The sequence below is a fragment of the Gastrolobium bilobum genome, unplaced genomic scaffold (genome assembly GCF_033153095.1).
Source record: "Gastrolobium bilobum isolate Gb01-03AN ecotype WA unplaced genomic scaffold, APGP_CSIRO_Gbil_v1 utg1221, whole genome shotgun sequence".
Taxonomy (NCBI): domain Eukaryota; kingdom Viridiplantae; phylum Streptophyta; class Magnoliopsida; order Fabales; family Fabaceae; genus Gastrolobium; species Gastrolobium bilobum.
This window is the reverse complement of record NW_026897257.1, coordinates 2,739,017-2,751,971: the sequence shown is the minus strand read 5'-3', so window position 1 is coordinate 2,751,971 and position 12,955 is coordinate 2,739,017. Positions and strand designations below refer to the sequence as shown.

The following is a 12,955-nucleotide window of genomic DNA, read 5'->3' as shown; positions in this document are numbered from 1 at the left end:
TAATATTTCTTTTAGAATTACGTCAACTGTTAAGAGTGAATGGTTAATAAATTTATATATTTCTATCTACTTATGGGTAGAGTTCTACTATTTCCTTGTGTGGGTATGCTTGTGTGTAAAATTTGTCTTCTGAGTCTCCCATTCAACCTCTGAAAACTTCGGTATCGGTAGCATTTTAATAAACGTATTGAACCACGGAATGTGATTTTTATTCTAGATTTAAAAAAAACAATAGGGCATAAAATTAAAAAATAGTATATTTTAATTTCATTATAACCAAGAACAGTATATAACATGTTTATCTTCTGAGGAAGAGTTAAACGATACAGAACTGCTAGTGACCAAAAGCATGTTTCCGGTTCAAATAATTGGGTTAGTAAAGAGTATTAATATTTGTTTGCTACTTTACACGGTTAGTAAAAAAGAGGTTGCGGTCACAGAAGGTTTTTTTTTTTATGTGGATAGAATTAATTTTAGAAGTAAACTTATATAATTTAAAAATTACATCTATAATTATATTTATTTCAATTTAGTATTCAAACAAAATCAATTCAATTCTTTTAAATTAACTTAATATTCTCAAATACAAATTAATTCTTGTCACATCTATTCGTTCAAAAAATTAATTCTATTAACATGTAAACTAAACGAACCGGAACAGATAAAATCTGGATTCCCGTAGATTTTTAAGGAGTTTCATCAGTATTCAGTTTAGACTTTGGGAGTAATTCTTGATTAGATCGTGCTTATTATGAATCCTTAAACCATACTTAACTTGTGTAGAATTGTAAGGCTTTGATAGAAATTAAAAAAGAACCTATCTTCAAATATATTTTTTATATGTTAAATAATAATTTGAATGTTGAAAAATGACATGATAACGTGCCTACCAAAAATTTTCTCAATGCTACAATTTCACATGCAAGGAAAAAAGAAAAGCTAGGTAATGCCAAAAGGCTCCAAAAGGTTATGATTTTGAAAACAAGAAATAGTAAAAGCGAGATGAAAAACATGATATACAAATTGAGGGGGGGAAATACCAATTCACTGTACAGTTACCCCTGCTGGACATGATCCGGCATACCCTTTCAACAATCTCTGGCTACGATATTACTTTTAAGATACACAAATGAACAGCTACATTTATGAGATAATACAATGCACAATACAATATAAGGAAAGGAGGGGAGAGAGAGAGAGAGCAAAGACATGGGATGAGAAACCGTGTCAAGGGAAGCTGGAATCTTCAAAATTTGAGCATATCAATCATCTCATGAATTTTCATCATAAAGGTCAGATTGGGACCCACTGGGGTGCAGGTCTGGAGGAGACCATTGATCTGGCACCATAAGAAAATATAAACTCATGGCTTTCCTGAACCGTTTCTTGTACTGCTGAGGTGATATAACTGTTGGAGAAGTATTCTTAGGTCCACCAAGTATGCCTGAAGTCTTCACCCAAGTTTCAAGTTGTTTATCCCATGTATATTGCCTCATAAAATCAATGATGCCTAAAACCAGCTCATGTTTTTCCTCATCCACACCAACCAGCAATGAATAGTCCATCACATCTATTGACTGCAACAATATATACAATATTATGTCACCAAAAGAAGGTATACTTCAATTCTACAGGGTAAAGAATGAATGTTAAGAAGGGCACTTACTGCAAGGAATGCAGTATCATTCCACACAGCTCTCTCGAGCAACCGTTTTGCCTTGCTCCCAACAAATATTGGAGAGGTTGGCATAGCTTCAATGAGATTCTGATCCAGTAGAACTTTATTGCTCCCACTAGTATCTGGATTGTATCGTGATCGAGAAGAACCTTTGAGATCATAAAGCCGTCTAATGTTACGCCTATAAAGAAGATTTTCCATGACCAAAACATCCATTTTTGTTTCCTTCCCTCCTTTAAGGTGCTTTGATGTTACCTTCAAAGAAAAAAGAAAGACACAAAAGCACACCCAGTGAGAACTGAAAAACGTATCAATGATTTGCACTAGGAAAAACAATGGCTGTTCAAAAGAAGATTCTAGCCAAATCTACAATGCAACCACTTATTTGGTTCCATGGTATGAGTGTTCATCTGGCAGTTTCTAGAATATAGGATTGAAAATGAATCTGACAAAAATATTTAGAGAATCCATAATGGTTGTACCATAGACTTTGTCATCTATATTTAATATGAAAACATATCCTACTAGTCTTAAGTCTATGCTTATAAATACATAAAAAGGGAATGGGAGGTAAACCCAACTAGTGATTTCAAATGGTATTTAATGCCTAAAAAAGTAGGCGACGTAGCAGGCACTCCATTACTAAGATTTTGATCTACAACTTGAAATACTATTATTAGTAAAAAAATTATATGCTATCAGAACAGAAGTCAACAAAAAGTACCTGATAAATGCCCAAGATCTTTGCTAGACAAGTTGGGCTTCCTGTACTGATTGACTCAGATAAATACTTAAAATAAGCTGGTGCAAACTTGATAAATGACTCAAGCTCTGTCTTTGTAACCTGCTTGATAATAAATCTATCATCCAGGGTTTTAGCAAAGAAAACATTGCTCTTTCCTCCCTGCGCCCCCCACTTCTTGCAACGACTAAGGGACCGAACAAAATCTATCTCAGAAGGGCAACAGGTTCTTCTTAGAGCCTCGAATCTCTTTGCATAGTAGCAAGTTACAGTATATTTCACCTTTCCAAGGGAGCTTTCATCAGTAAAAGAAACCCTTGCATGCAAATCCTTTGTGTATAAGAGTGGATCCCCAACCAGCAAACTCCGTGACCCAGAAGTGGATAACATGCTCTCATCAGAAGAGCCAAGACTTCTGTACGTATTAGTAAGTGTCTCATCAAAAGAGTTAAGAGAAAGGAGACTTGTTGAATCAAAGAGTGGCAATGAAACTGAACTGTCTCCACTATCTTTAGGTCTATCAGATTCCGACATCTGGATATGATAATCTATTGACACAAGCCCGTATGCTATAACACTAGTGGGTTCATCGTCATAGACAGGCACAATGGTATCATTAATACCAACAGGAAGAAGCAGTCTAGCACCAGTCTGGCGCTCCAACTCTCGAAATGAGAAAATGTGGACTGAGTTGTATTCGACAAGCTTCTGTGCATTGAAAGCTGAAGTTTTATTGAATGAACCAAACAAGTTTGCAAAAGGTATCCCAGTCCATCTAGTCTCAATCCCACTTATATCAGCAGTATAATTATCAAGATTTGATTTTGCTGAAACTATATTTGCCGCAGGTGAATGAACTGTCACAGCTACATCAGGTGGTAGACAAGCATTTTCTTTCTGTGATACATTTATCGGGTGACTTTCACCTGTCCATGCTGCATCAAGTGTATCAGATAAACTAGTCACAATAGGAGATTCCCCATCTGGCAAAGCCCTCTGTCCAGCTCCTCCAAACTCCAGAGAGTCAGATTTACCATTGATATTAGCACCACCAGAGAGAGAAAGATCAACCTTATCATGACTTGTGTCTTTACCCTTGTCCTCACCTTTAATCACTTCACTAGGCTGGCTAAGGTGGCTAGTGTCTTCTAAATCAAGGCTTCCATCGGTTTTTGTTTCTGAAAAAAAGGAATCAAAACTGCTATGGCCTCTTGCTGGCCTAGTGGCCAAATCTGCCTCAACAATCTTTTCCCTAGAACCAACCAACTTCTCTCTCTGAGAGGAGTTCCTCAAATCTTCTTTAAGAGTAATTTTACTTAGATTGGAAGCATATATCAGGCGCTGGTCCCAAACATAAGAAAGGATAAGCATATGCCTGTTCAATTTATTGAGCTCTAGAATATCAACCCCAGGCAGACCAGCTTTGGCCTCTTTACGCAGCAACTTTTGTAACAAGTCCTAAGTCATTAACCAGTATAAATGGGAAACCAAAAATTAATATACTATCACCTCTTAGTCAAGCAAGGAAAATAAAAAATAAAAATAAAAATAAAATTAAATGAACCCAATTTCTTTATCAATTATCTGGAAAGTAAGTCGAGGGTTAGATCAAAACAACAAAAATGTAGCTGAAGATTTTTCATCCAAATCTTTGGGAACTCTTTGTTTGGGGGAAGAGTGCACGGATGAGGAGAGTAGTCGAAGATGGGGCAACGAATCTCAAAGTGTCAAACCACCTACCTCAAATTCTTCTTTCTCTTTCTGCAGCATCCTTATAAGTTCAGCAATTAGATGCCTAAAATCTGATAATGAATTTCCACCCTCCTGCAGCACCGGACCTGATATCTTCGCTGAAATTTGATGTAGAGCGTTGCACACTTCACTAAACAGTATTTCAGCCCTGTTATGCACCTGGTGGACAAGATCAACTAACTCATAAATATCGAAGCTTCAGAAGTAGATGCTATATCTCAACTAAGATTAGCTTATCAACCTCATTTTCTTCTTTCTGTAGCCAGTCCTGACTATCATAGTTGAATTCAAGTTTAGGTGGGGGAAGATAAACAGAATGAAGGTCAATTGAAGCATAGTGAAAGCAGGCAACCATCTTCCCAAAACTGCACACAGGAAACAATGATTCAAGAAGAAAACCAAAAGTCGGATATTAATGTCATTTCTATTGGACACATGAGTATTTCACGTGCTTCACAATCCTAAGTGATACAGTCACCATCAAGCCTTATGGATACTAGACTTAAAGAAGGATGACCCAATTTCCAAGCTAATAGAAGTTCAGGAAAGGTTGGAGAAGGTCTCCAAGGGAGGAAGGTGTAGATTTTCAAATGAGCGGTTTATGTAATACAAGCAAAATGCAAGGTAGGAGTAGTTTACTCTTTAAATTATCTTTTTAATTTTCAATAAATAACCAACTAAAAAATAAACCCTTTTTGTCATCTTCAGTTACACCAAATAAAACATTTGAGTATACAATTAAGCAATAAGCCAACATGTGCGCTCATCAAACCATTCTTCCATGATATTTTAGACTTGGCAGATGAATGCATGCCTGTTTTATTAAATCAATGATGATAGTTGTTAAACAAAAGCACCAACATTGCATGCATTTCAAGTTCAGTACAGTTTTCGTTCAGTATAATTTTCCACCACGCCCACAGATTCAATTTAGGAGGAGAAAAGCATACCCATAGAATCTTAAACAGTCTCTGTGGAGAGAATGACCACAGCTTGCAACCCTGCTTGCTGCTGCATGATTTGAAAAACTCAGCTCCAAAAACTTCCCAAAGGATAAGCCCCAGGCGGCATCAGACATAACTACCCTCTGTGTAGCAGGAGGAAAACCATTTACACGAGGACATTTCAGGCACCTGTGCCACATCCAGATTTTACCTTCCCGTTCCCCTGGCAAAGGAAACTCCAATAGTTTCTTAACAGAAATTGTCAGGCTCCCTTGCCGGTGAGTATAACAACGAACATGAGCTTCTGATGGCATCTCACATGAGTGGCAAGTGTAACTCTAACAAGGAAATGTTAATCCCATTTGAATTTTGAGAACATAAGGTAGCCAATAGTGATAAAATTTATTAAATTAAAAAGAAAATAATTTGGAAGAACAAATACCTGATCAAATAGTTGATCTCTCAAAAATCGTCCCAAAGGCTTATCAGAGCTTCCATAGTACTTTATTCGCACAAGATGGGACCTTTCACAAACAGTTCCTTTCCACACACAACGTGTTGATAAAAAAACCAAAATACTCTGATGGTCAGAAGTTGAGGGAGGAAAATCTTCTTTGGAATGTATCACGTCATCATGATTATTATCATTATTGTTATCATCATGTTTTACATTAGGTGACTCAGGGTTAGGTCCCAGATTTGCAGCCAATGCTGCAGCCCTGATGTGGTTATTGCCATCTTGCTCTGAAGGCTCGAATGTTCCTAAAGAATCTGAAATAAGATCATTGCTCAATATAGTTTCCCTCCTCTCATCTTGTCTGTATTGGAAAAATTCCTTAGAACATTTCTTTTCACCCTCCTCATAAGCAGTATTAGGGACGAAACTATTGTAGTGGAAAGATGGCATATCCTGAGCTGGTTGGATGACGTATCCAGAGCCTTCATGCATGTCCATCAAGTCACCCACCAGTGATCTTTCAATGGTCCCACTGCAGCTAGATGGCGTTCTTTCTGTCTTGTGGCTGTCACTGGGTTTTGATACTTCTTTAATAGGTTGAGCTCCCTGATGCTCTCTACCAGTGAAAACAGAAAATCCTGGGATAGTGGAAATGGATCTTACAATAGCAGACGGGTTATCAGGTAATGCAACAGTTATGGGAGATTTCAAGGGAAACTCCAGAGGTGAAGCGCCTTCATCAGCTAGAAAAGATGTCTCCAATGCCAGATGATAGGCTGCAAAGACTCCATATTGGATCACATGTTTCACCTTCTTCAACTCATCCCCATTGGCACCCTTGAGCAAGATCTTCAAAGTAAAGCAGAAAAACACAGACAATAAATAAATAAATAAACCCATACCGAGGGAAAAAAGTAAAGCTACAGAACAATTCAATCTTTCTTTACAACTTATTATTCTGTACTAATTATGTTAAATCCAGACCCTTGTTGGGTTAACCAAAAATAGAAAATACAGATTACAGCATAGTGTCATACATATATGTTGAATTTCAACCAGTAGTGAAACAAGTCAAGCAACTAGCAAGGAACAGCAGCACTAGAGACAGAAACTCCTACAGCTCGGAGAGATTAAATTTTTTTTTAACACATTTCATTAACATGACTTAATTCACTGGGGTAGCCTCAACTACATTTTGTTATGTAATGAATTTCAGCAGCTGCAATTTGTAAATTTCTGCGCTAATCTTAATATGATTTTTGGTTCCCTTTGCCATCATCAGCTTGATCTTTTGGGATGGTTATACAACATAATGCTTGATCAGTTGTTTGAAAGAGGATTATTCAATCCTGAGTAATTACAAACATTATACAAAAATTTCCTTCTAGTGGTTGTCAGCTGTGTTTTATTTAGCTTAAGATCATGTGAAAGTATTGGTAAGGGATCTATCAACTTAAAGTTTGGGATAACTAATAAACCATCAAGATAACAAAGATATCAGACAGATAGAATAATTCAAAGCCTATGTGGTACTGACACCGATTTTCATGTCCCAAAATATGTCAGGTTATAGAACTTACAGTGCAACCCAAAGGTTTTGGGCAGCCCTCAAAGAACATCAAAGTCTTCGTTGATTTTTTCCCAACTTGCCCAGCACTACCATGCTCCTCAAAAAATTTGTCAACATGGAATGTTTCACAGTACCCCAGCTTTGGGGAGGTCAGATGATCAATCGAAGGGACAATCTGTGCCCCAGTACAACGGGCAATACGCTCTAAAAGCGGCTTTTTAATATTCAGAACAAGTGAAATGTCTTTAGCAAGAAGGTATTCTTGAGCATAACGGGATACTGACTTCTCTACCAAAAGAACACTCGGGTGATGAGCATCAATTTTTGCAACTGCCATCTTCAGATGGTCCATCTCCTGGGGAAGAGTAAAAAGATCATGAAACTCAGAACTATTACTATAGAAATAAAATGAAGACAACCACGCCTTATCATCCTGGGTGGGGTCAGGTAATACAAATCAGATCTAAGGAAAAATTATTCAGATGTAAGCACCGGTAACAGCACACACATTTGGTATATAATTATCAAGTTTTAAGAGTTGGGTTGGGCGGAGAGAACCTGCTGCAACAAAGTATCAACACTCGATAACTGGTTACAAACACGCTGATACTCCAAGGCACCTCCAAGTATTAGAAAACGTGGTTTATCAATTTTCGATGTCATTCGCCGATGAGCCACATTCTTCTTACAAACAACTCCTTTAACCACCATGCTGGAAATAGAAAACTAGAAGATCAAGAGTATACAGAGACAGATAAAATACACAATTTTCCATTCAACAGCCTGCTCATACAACATGTATCTTTTATTATTAAGAAAGGTGGCCTGCACCAGGATACTCACTACGATCCTCAGATTGCCTTAGCCCCAACAGCCAATCCCCCAAACAAGCACAATGAATCTACACACTTCAGCTGACAAAAGAAGCATATAATTGCATTGTACTATCAATTATATGAACTTCATTCCAGCAGATATTTTTGTGTGTGTATGTGTTTGGGGGGGGGGGGGGGGGGGGGGGTGGGGATCCTTTACCCCAGGATGAGGGAAGAAAAGGAATAAAAACAGAGAAAAAACAATCAACTGTCCTTCAACATAATGGAATCTCCATAAAAGTTGGATTTTAGAAGCATAAAGCTTATTGACATATGTGAATTATTCATATAGAATAGAAAGAAAAGAAAAGCACCATGCATTTATTTCTTCTTTTATTTGTCTCTAGGGGGCCCATATACTATTCTTACAATTTTTTATATTATTTTTTCAGGTACAGGGAAAATTCTGAAAGAAAACAGAAGTAATGCACAGTTATCAGTAGCACAAAGCTCAAAACCAGACACATATAATCTACCAAAAGACTGAAACAAAAGAACAAAATACAAGCTCCAGCAGCATACAGGTCAATACATTAGTGCATTAATATATTTCCTTAGGCCACTATCATTACCTTTCATTTCGATGCCCACAGGCTATGCATTTAACCTTTACATATCCACCAGGATCCATACCTCCACCCCTGCTCATGTCAGGCTTCAGAAGTGTAGCAGCTTCCCAAGATAAAGCGGTAATTGTATCCAACCAACTCTCTCTGCTATCTTCATCACAAATAGTTAGGTTTTCTACCAGTAAAAGCTGAGCTACCAGAGCTCTAAAATGCCCTTCCACTACATTCTTCATGGTCTTCCTATGCTCCTCACTTGATTTATCTCTACTACGGAATTCTCCAGAGCCAAAGCTAGTGGAGGATCGCAGATATCCCCATTCTCCATTAGTACCTTCATCTTCGTCATCATCAAAAAGAACAGCTTCTCTGTCATCCTCTTCATCTTCTGGCTCAGGAGGTAGCCACAGTAAATCATTATTCTCAAAATCCACAGGTTCAGCATTATTACTCTCCTCATGATATGGAGAAGTTTCACACCCATCAGCATGATCATGCTCGTCAGCTTCTTTTCCAGGTGCTTGAATTCCATCTACATTTTCTACATCAAGATTCTGTGGTGGTATTAAGCAACTCAAACTTTTTTCCTGAATATTATCTCCATCAGGATGCATTTCATGTGGTCCTCCATAGACATGGTCAATCCCATGAATGTTGACTGGATCATCAAAGCCAGTGGCATGAGAGTAATGCCTTGATTCTGTATCAGAATGATAAACACCATAATCATCATCCTCATCATCACTCCTGGTTCAGAAGAATAAACATAAAATAACAGTAAGAACACAAAAACAAAAAACATTTGATCAGAAATGCAGAATTTACCATCATATTTTGATCCACTAGTCAAATATATCTTTCTAAAAGTCAATGAACCATTGTCTACAAATGACATTAAGGTTGTGAAAAAGGGTCCTATCTACACCCCCCATCCCCCTTTTTTTAACAAAAACTCACTAATGGTGTAGATATAGGGCATGACTCACACCCTATATCTGCACCAACATCAACATCAACAGCACCTTTAACCCAAGTTAATTGGAGTCGGTGGTAGATGAACCCAATGATAGATAAGAGATTAAAAAAATAAAAAATAAAATAAAATAAAAAAATAAAACTTTGCTGCACCATTAGATTTATATCTGGATCAGCACAGGATCACATCAAAACTTTGCTGCACGTCCATATAAAATCCACAGCTTAGCATACATACAAAAACACATCTTTGCAAGACCATCATTCATCTAGGTAAAACCAGGTTCTCAAAATGGTGAGAATTCTAGCTCACTTTCAGCCTTTATTATCTTCACTTGATATAGATGTATACATCAGCATCAGAAACAGAGGAAATAAATGAAACAGAATATTTAGGAGAACAAAAAGACAGCAACATACACACAATTTATACACCACTCCCCGTTAAACCCGACTAGCGAGTGTGGGGTGGAGGAAATCCTTGTACGCAGCCTTACCCTTGCATAATTGCATAGAGGCTGTTTCCTGGATTCGAACCCATGACCTTTCAACATCCAGTAATAAAAAAATAGAACCATCCAAGAAAGAGATACCTGTTGAAGCAATAACCAAATTGGTTAGAAGCCAAATCCCCTACAGCCACAGAGGGAATTGTACTCCTCCCAGAATTCAAATTTTCTTGCTCATCTGCTATCAGATCCATTTGGGAAGATTGATGTGGACTATAAGGCACATGCTGATAAGGTCCAGTTGAGTAATGAACTGAACCAGCAGTGCTGCTGCTACTATGACAGGTGCAACTGGATTTAGAGCTGACCAAGCTTGTCATAGATGGTGAAGGGCTGAGACAAGCAGTAGCCAAAAGAGTGCCATTATCAACTGTTGCTACACTTTGCTCCCATTGTTTAAAGCAATAGTTACAGACCCTAATCCTCTCCCAATCTTCACGACCAGTATTTGGCTCATCAGATCGTGCAGGAACAGAATTGGCAGTGCACTTTGCACAGAACACTCGACCACAGATTCGACAATGATGCCTACGGTTGAATACTGTGAACTGTGAATCACACTCATAGCATACCCTACAACTCTGATCAGGCATCCAGAAGTCCCTCGACACATTTGGTGGCTCAACCCTTCGAGGGATCCAGGACTTAACTACATCAACAAGGTCAGATATTTTCTTCTCAGGGGTGCCCATTGACTAAGATTCAACCCGAGTCCACTCATTATGAGTCCCTCATTGACCAGCCTTGTTAGCATTCCATGATGCTGGTGAGAAGCATATACAGGTAAACAAGTAATTATGCTTCAGAAATCAGAAAGCAATTTATTCACCAAGTTAAGAACTAGGCAATCAAGTCAAAACTAAATCAATAACTACATGACCCTTAATAAATACGCTTTCAAGTGTTAAAATTTAAGCATATAACGACTTCAGTCATTCGAGTAATAGTATTGCTATGGAAACCATATCCAGGAATATTAATTACTGACAACAATATTCGAACCTAATATAACAGCTAGAAACCTTATTTAATTTTCCCAATCCCCAATTCCCAAAAGTCCAATACCTTAACATCACTTGGAAATTAACACTGATGAACAGATAATATATAATTACCAATTGGGTTTGTTCATGAAGAAAAAAAAAAAGCCGAACTTTTCAGCTCAGATTATCTCAATGAGCTCAATGCCTCAGTTTGCAGCGTACCCAGAAAGCAAATTCAATAGAATACAGAAAACGATGACCCCAGATGCAAAAACACGAACAAATCAACTAAACAAGCACAGAAGCATCATCATCATCGTCATCGTCATCATCAGAGGCTCTCACCAACCCACAAAGTAATCAACCGTAGAACTCTTGAGCATGCAGTTAACGACATAAACTTCTTTTGGAACTAAAATAATACAATAAACCACAATCAGATCTCTCACTATCTCCAGAAAATTCCAGAGTAATAATTGCAAATACAGAGAAAATAAAAATAACAAATTTTGAAAGATTATAATTTACAAGACAAAAACACATAAAAATAAAAATAAAAATAATAATAATAATAATAATAATAATAATAAAACAAAAAGATCTTATTTTCCTTGGCGCCACGCCATACTCTATCACGTGTATATCAAACACTTACTGCCTCATGTTATTTTTCATTATTATTATTTTACATAATTTATATACCGAAAAAACACTTCTCCTGTATGTTGTGACTTTTCGTTCGATTTACGTGCAAAGTTTTTTTTAATAAGTGGTCTACCCGCAACTAATTAAATCATGAGAATGCAACAAGAAAATCAAATTCATTTATTTATTTATTTATATATATATATATATATATTATTTTATTTTAAGTTGATTTTTGTTGTTGTAAGATATGCCAACCAATCGTCACCAACTTGTACATCTGTCAATCTATCAGCTTTTTTTCAATTACACGTGGTTTATGTAACAAGAATACATATATATATAAATTTTCTTCCTTTTTTGAATAATTATCATTTTCTTTTCACTTTTTATAACAATTATTTGTTTAAATTAATGTTTTCCTTTCACAGTCACGAGAAATTTGATCTACTTTCGCTAAACCGGCACGCTATCAAAATTATCCATTGCAGAAGATTATGTACGCAAGTAGAAACTGCTACAAAATTTTTAAGTTAATAAGATGAGATAGAACTGGAAAATAGAAAGAAAAAACATAAAATAAAGAAGAAAATATATTTTTAATTCATATCCTAATATTTTTCAGAAGAAAAGAAAATCGAAAGAAAATTATAATATCAATTAATCATATCCTGTTTCAATCTTTATATTTTTAATAAAAATAAATTGCTTTTCTGAAAAAAAATTGATTTTTCTTAGGGAAAAGTCTAACTCACATGACAACTCATACAATTTCAAAAAAGTTAGTAGTATTGTTATGAGAGATAGATTTGCAAATGGTAGGATCACACCTGGTAGTTGATAATATGCCAAAATTCATTCAATATACACATTAAAGAGTAAGATAAAAGGAATGGAAGCTTCTAATTAAATTTTGCATTATTTAGGAATTTTGTAAAACATGGAAAGAAACAAAAAAAAAAGGAAAAAGAGGACACATTAAGTCATAATTTATTGACTCATTCCAAAAATAAAATAAAATTGACGATACAAATATAATCGCATTATCCGTAAGCATTCCATAAACAGGAGCACAAGTAATCCATACATTAAATTTTTAAGGGGTTGGTGGAAGACGAAATTTAGCATAGATCTCGATTTGCAGTCATATTTTTTTAGTGGTATAATATTTTTTTTAAAATGATATTAATTTTAAGGGAGAATTCTTTTGACTTAAGAGTAAAATTTAAAAGTCTTACTTCTCATCTCAGTCATTGATA

The 12,955-nt window shown here is 36.3% G+C and overlaps 1 protein-coding gene across 2 annotated transcripts; it reads right to left on the bottom strand.

The window, feature by feature from the left end:
* Nucleotides 1–936: 936 nt before the first annotated feature.
* LOC133305528 (1-phosphatidylinositol-3-phosphate 5-kinase FAB1A) lies at nt 937–11,474 on the bottom strand. Of its 2 annotated transcripts, none has more exons than XM_061505775.1 (12): nt 11,184–11,474; nt 10,153–10,831; nt 8,591–9,331; nt 7,702–7,855; nt 7,154–7,498; nt 5,559–6,422; nt 5,123–5,454; nt 4,414–4,537; nt 4,161–4,331; nt 2,403–3,878; nt 1,667–1,933; nt 937–1,577 (listed from the first exon to the last, which is right to left on the bottom strand). In XM_061505775.1, the coding sequence occupies exons 2-12, from the start codon at nt 10,758–10,760 to the stop codon at nt 1,272–1,274; spliced, it is 5,388 nt and encodes a 1,795-aa protein (XP_061361759.1). In that variant the 5' UTR covers nt 10,761–10,831; nt 11,184–11,474; the 3' UTR covers nt 937–1,271. The 2 variants fall into 2 exon arrangements, with proteins under 2 accessions (XP_061361759.1, XP_061361760.1); XM_061505776.1 differs by having other exon boundaries at nt 11,274–11,474.
* Nucleotides 11,475–12,955: the final 1,481 nt, after the last annotated feature.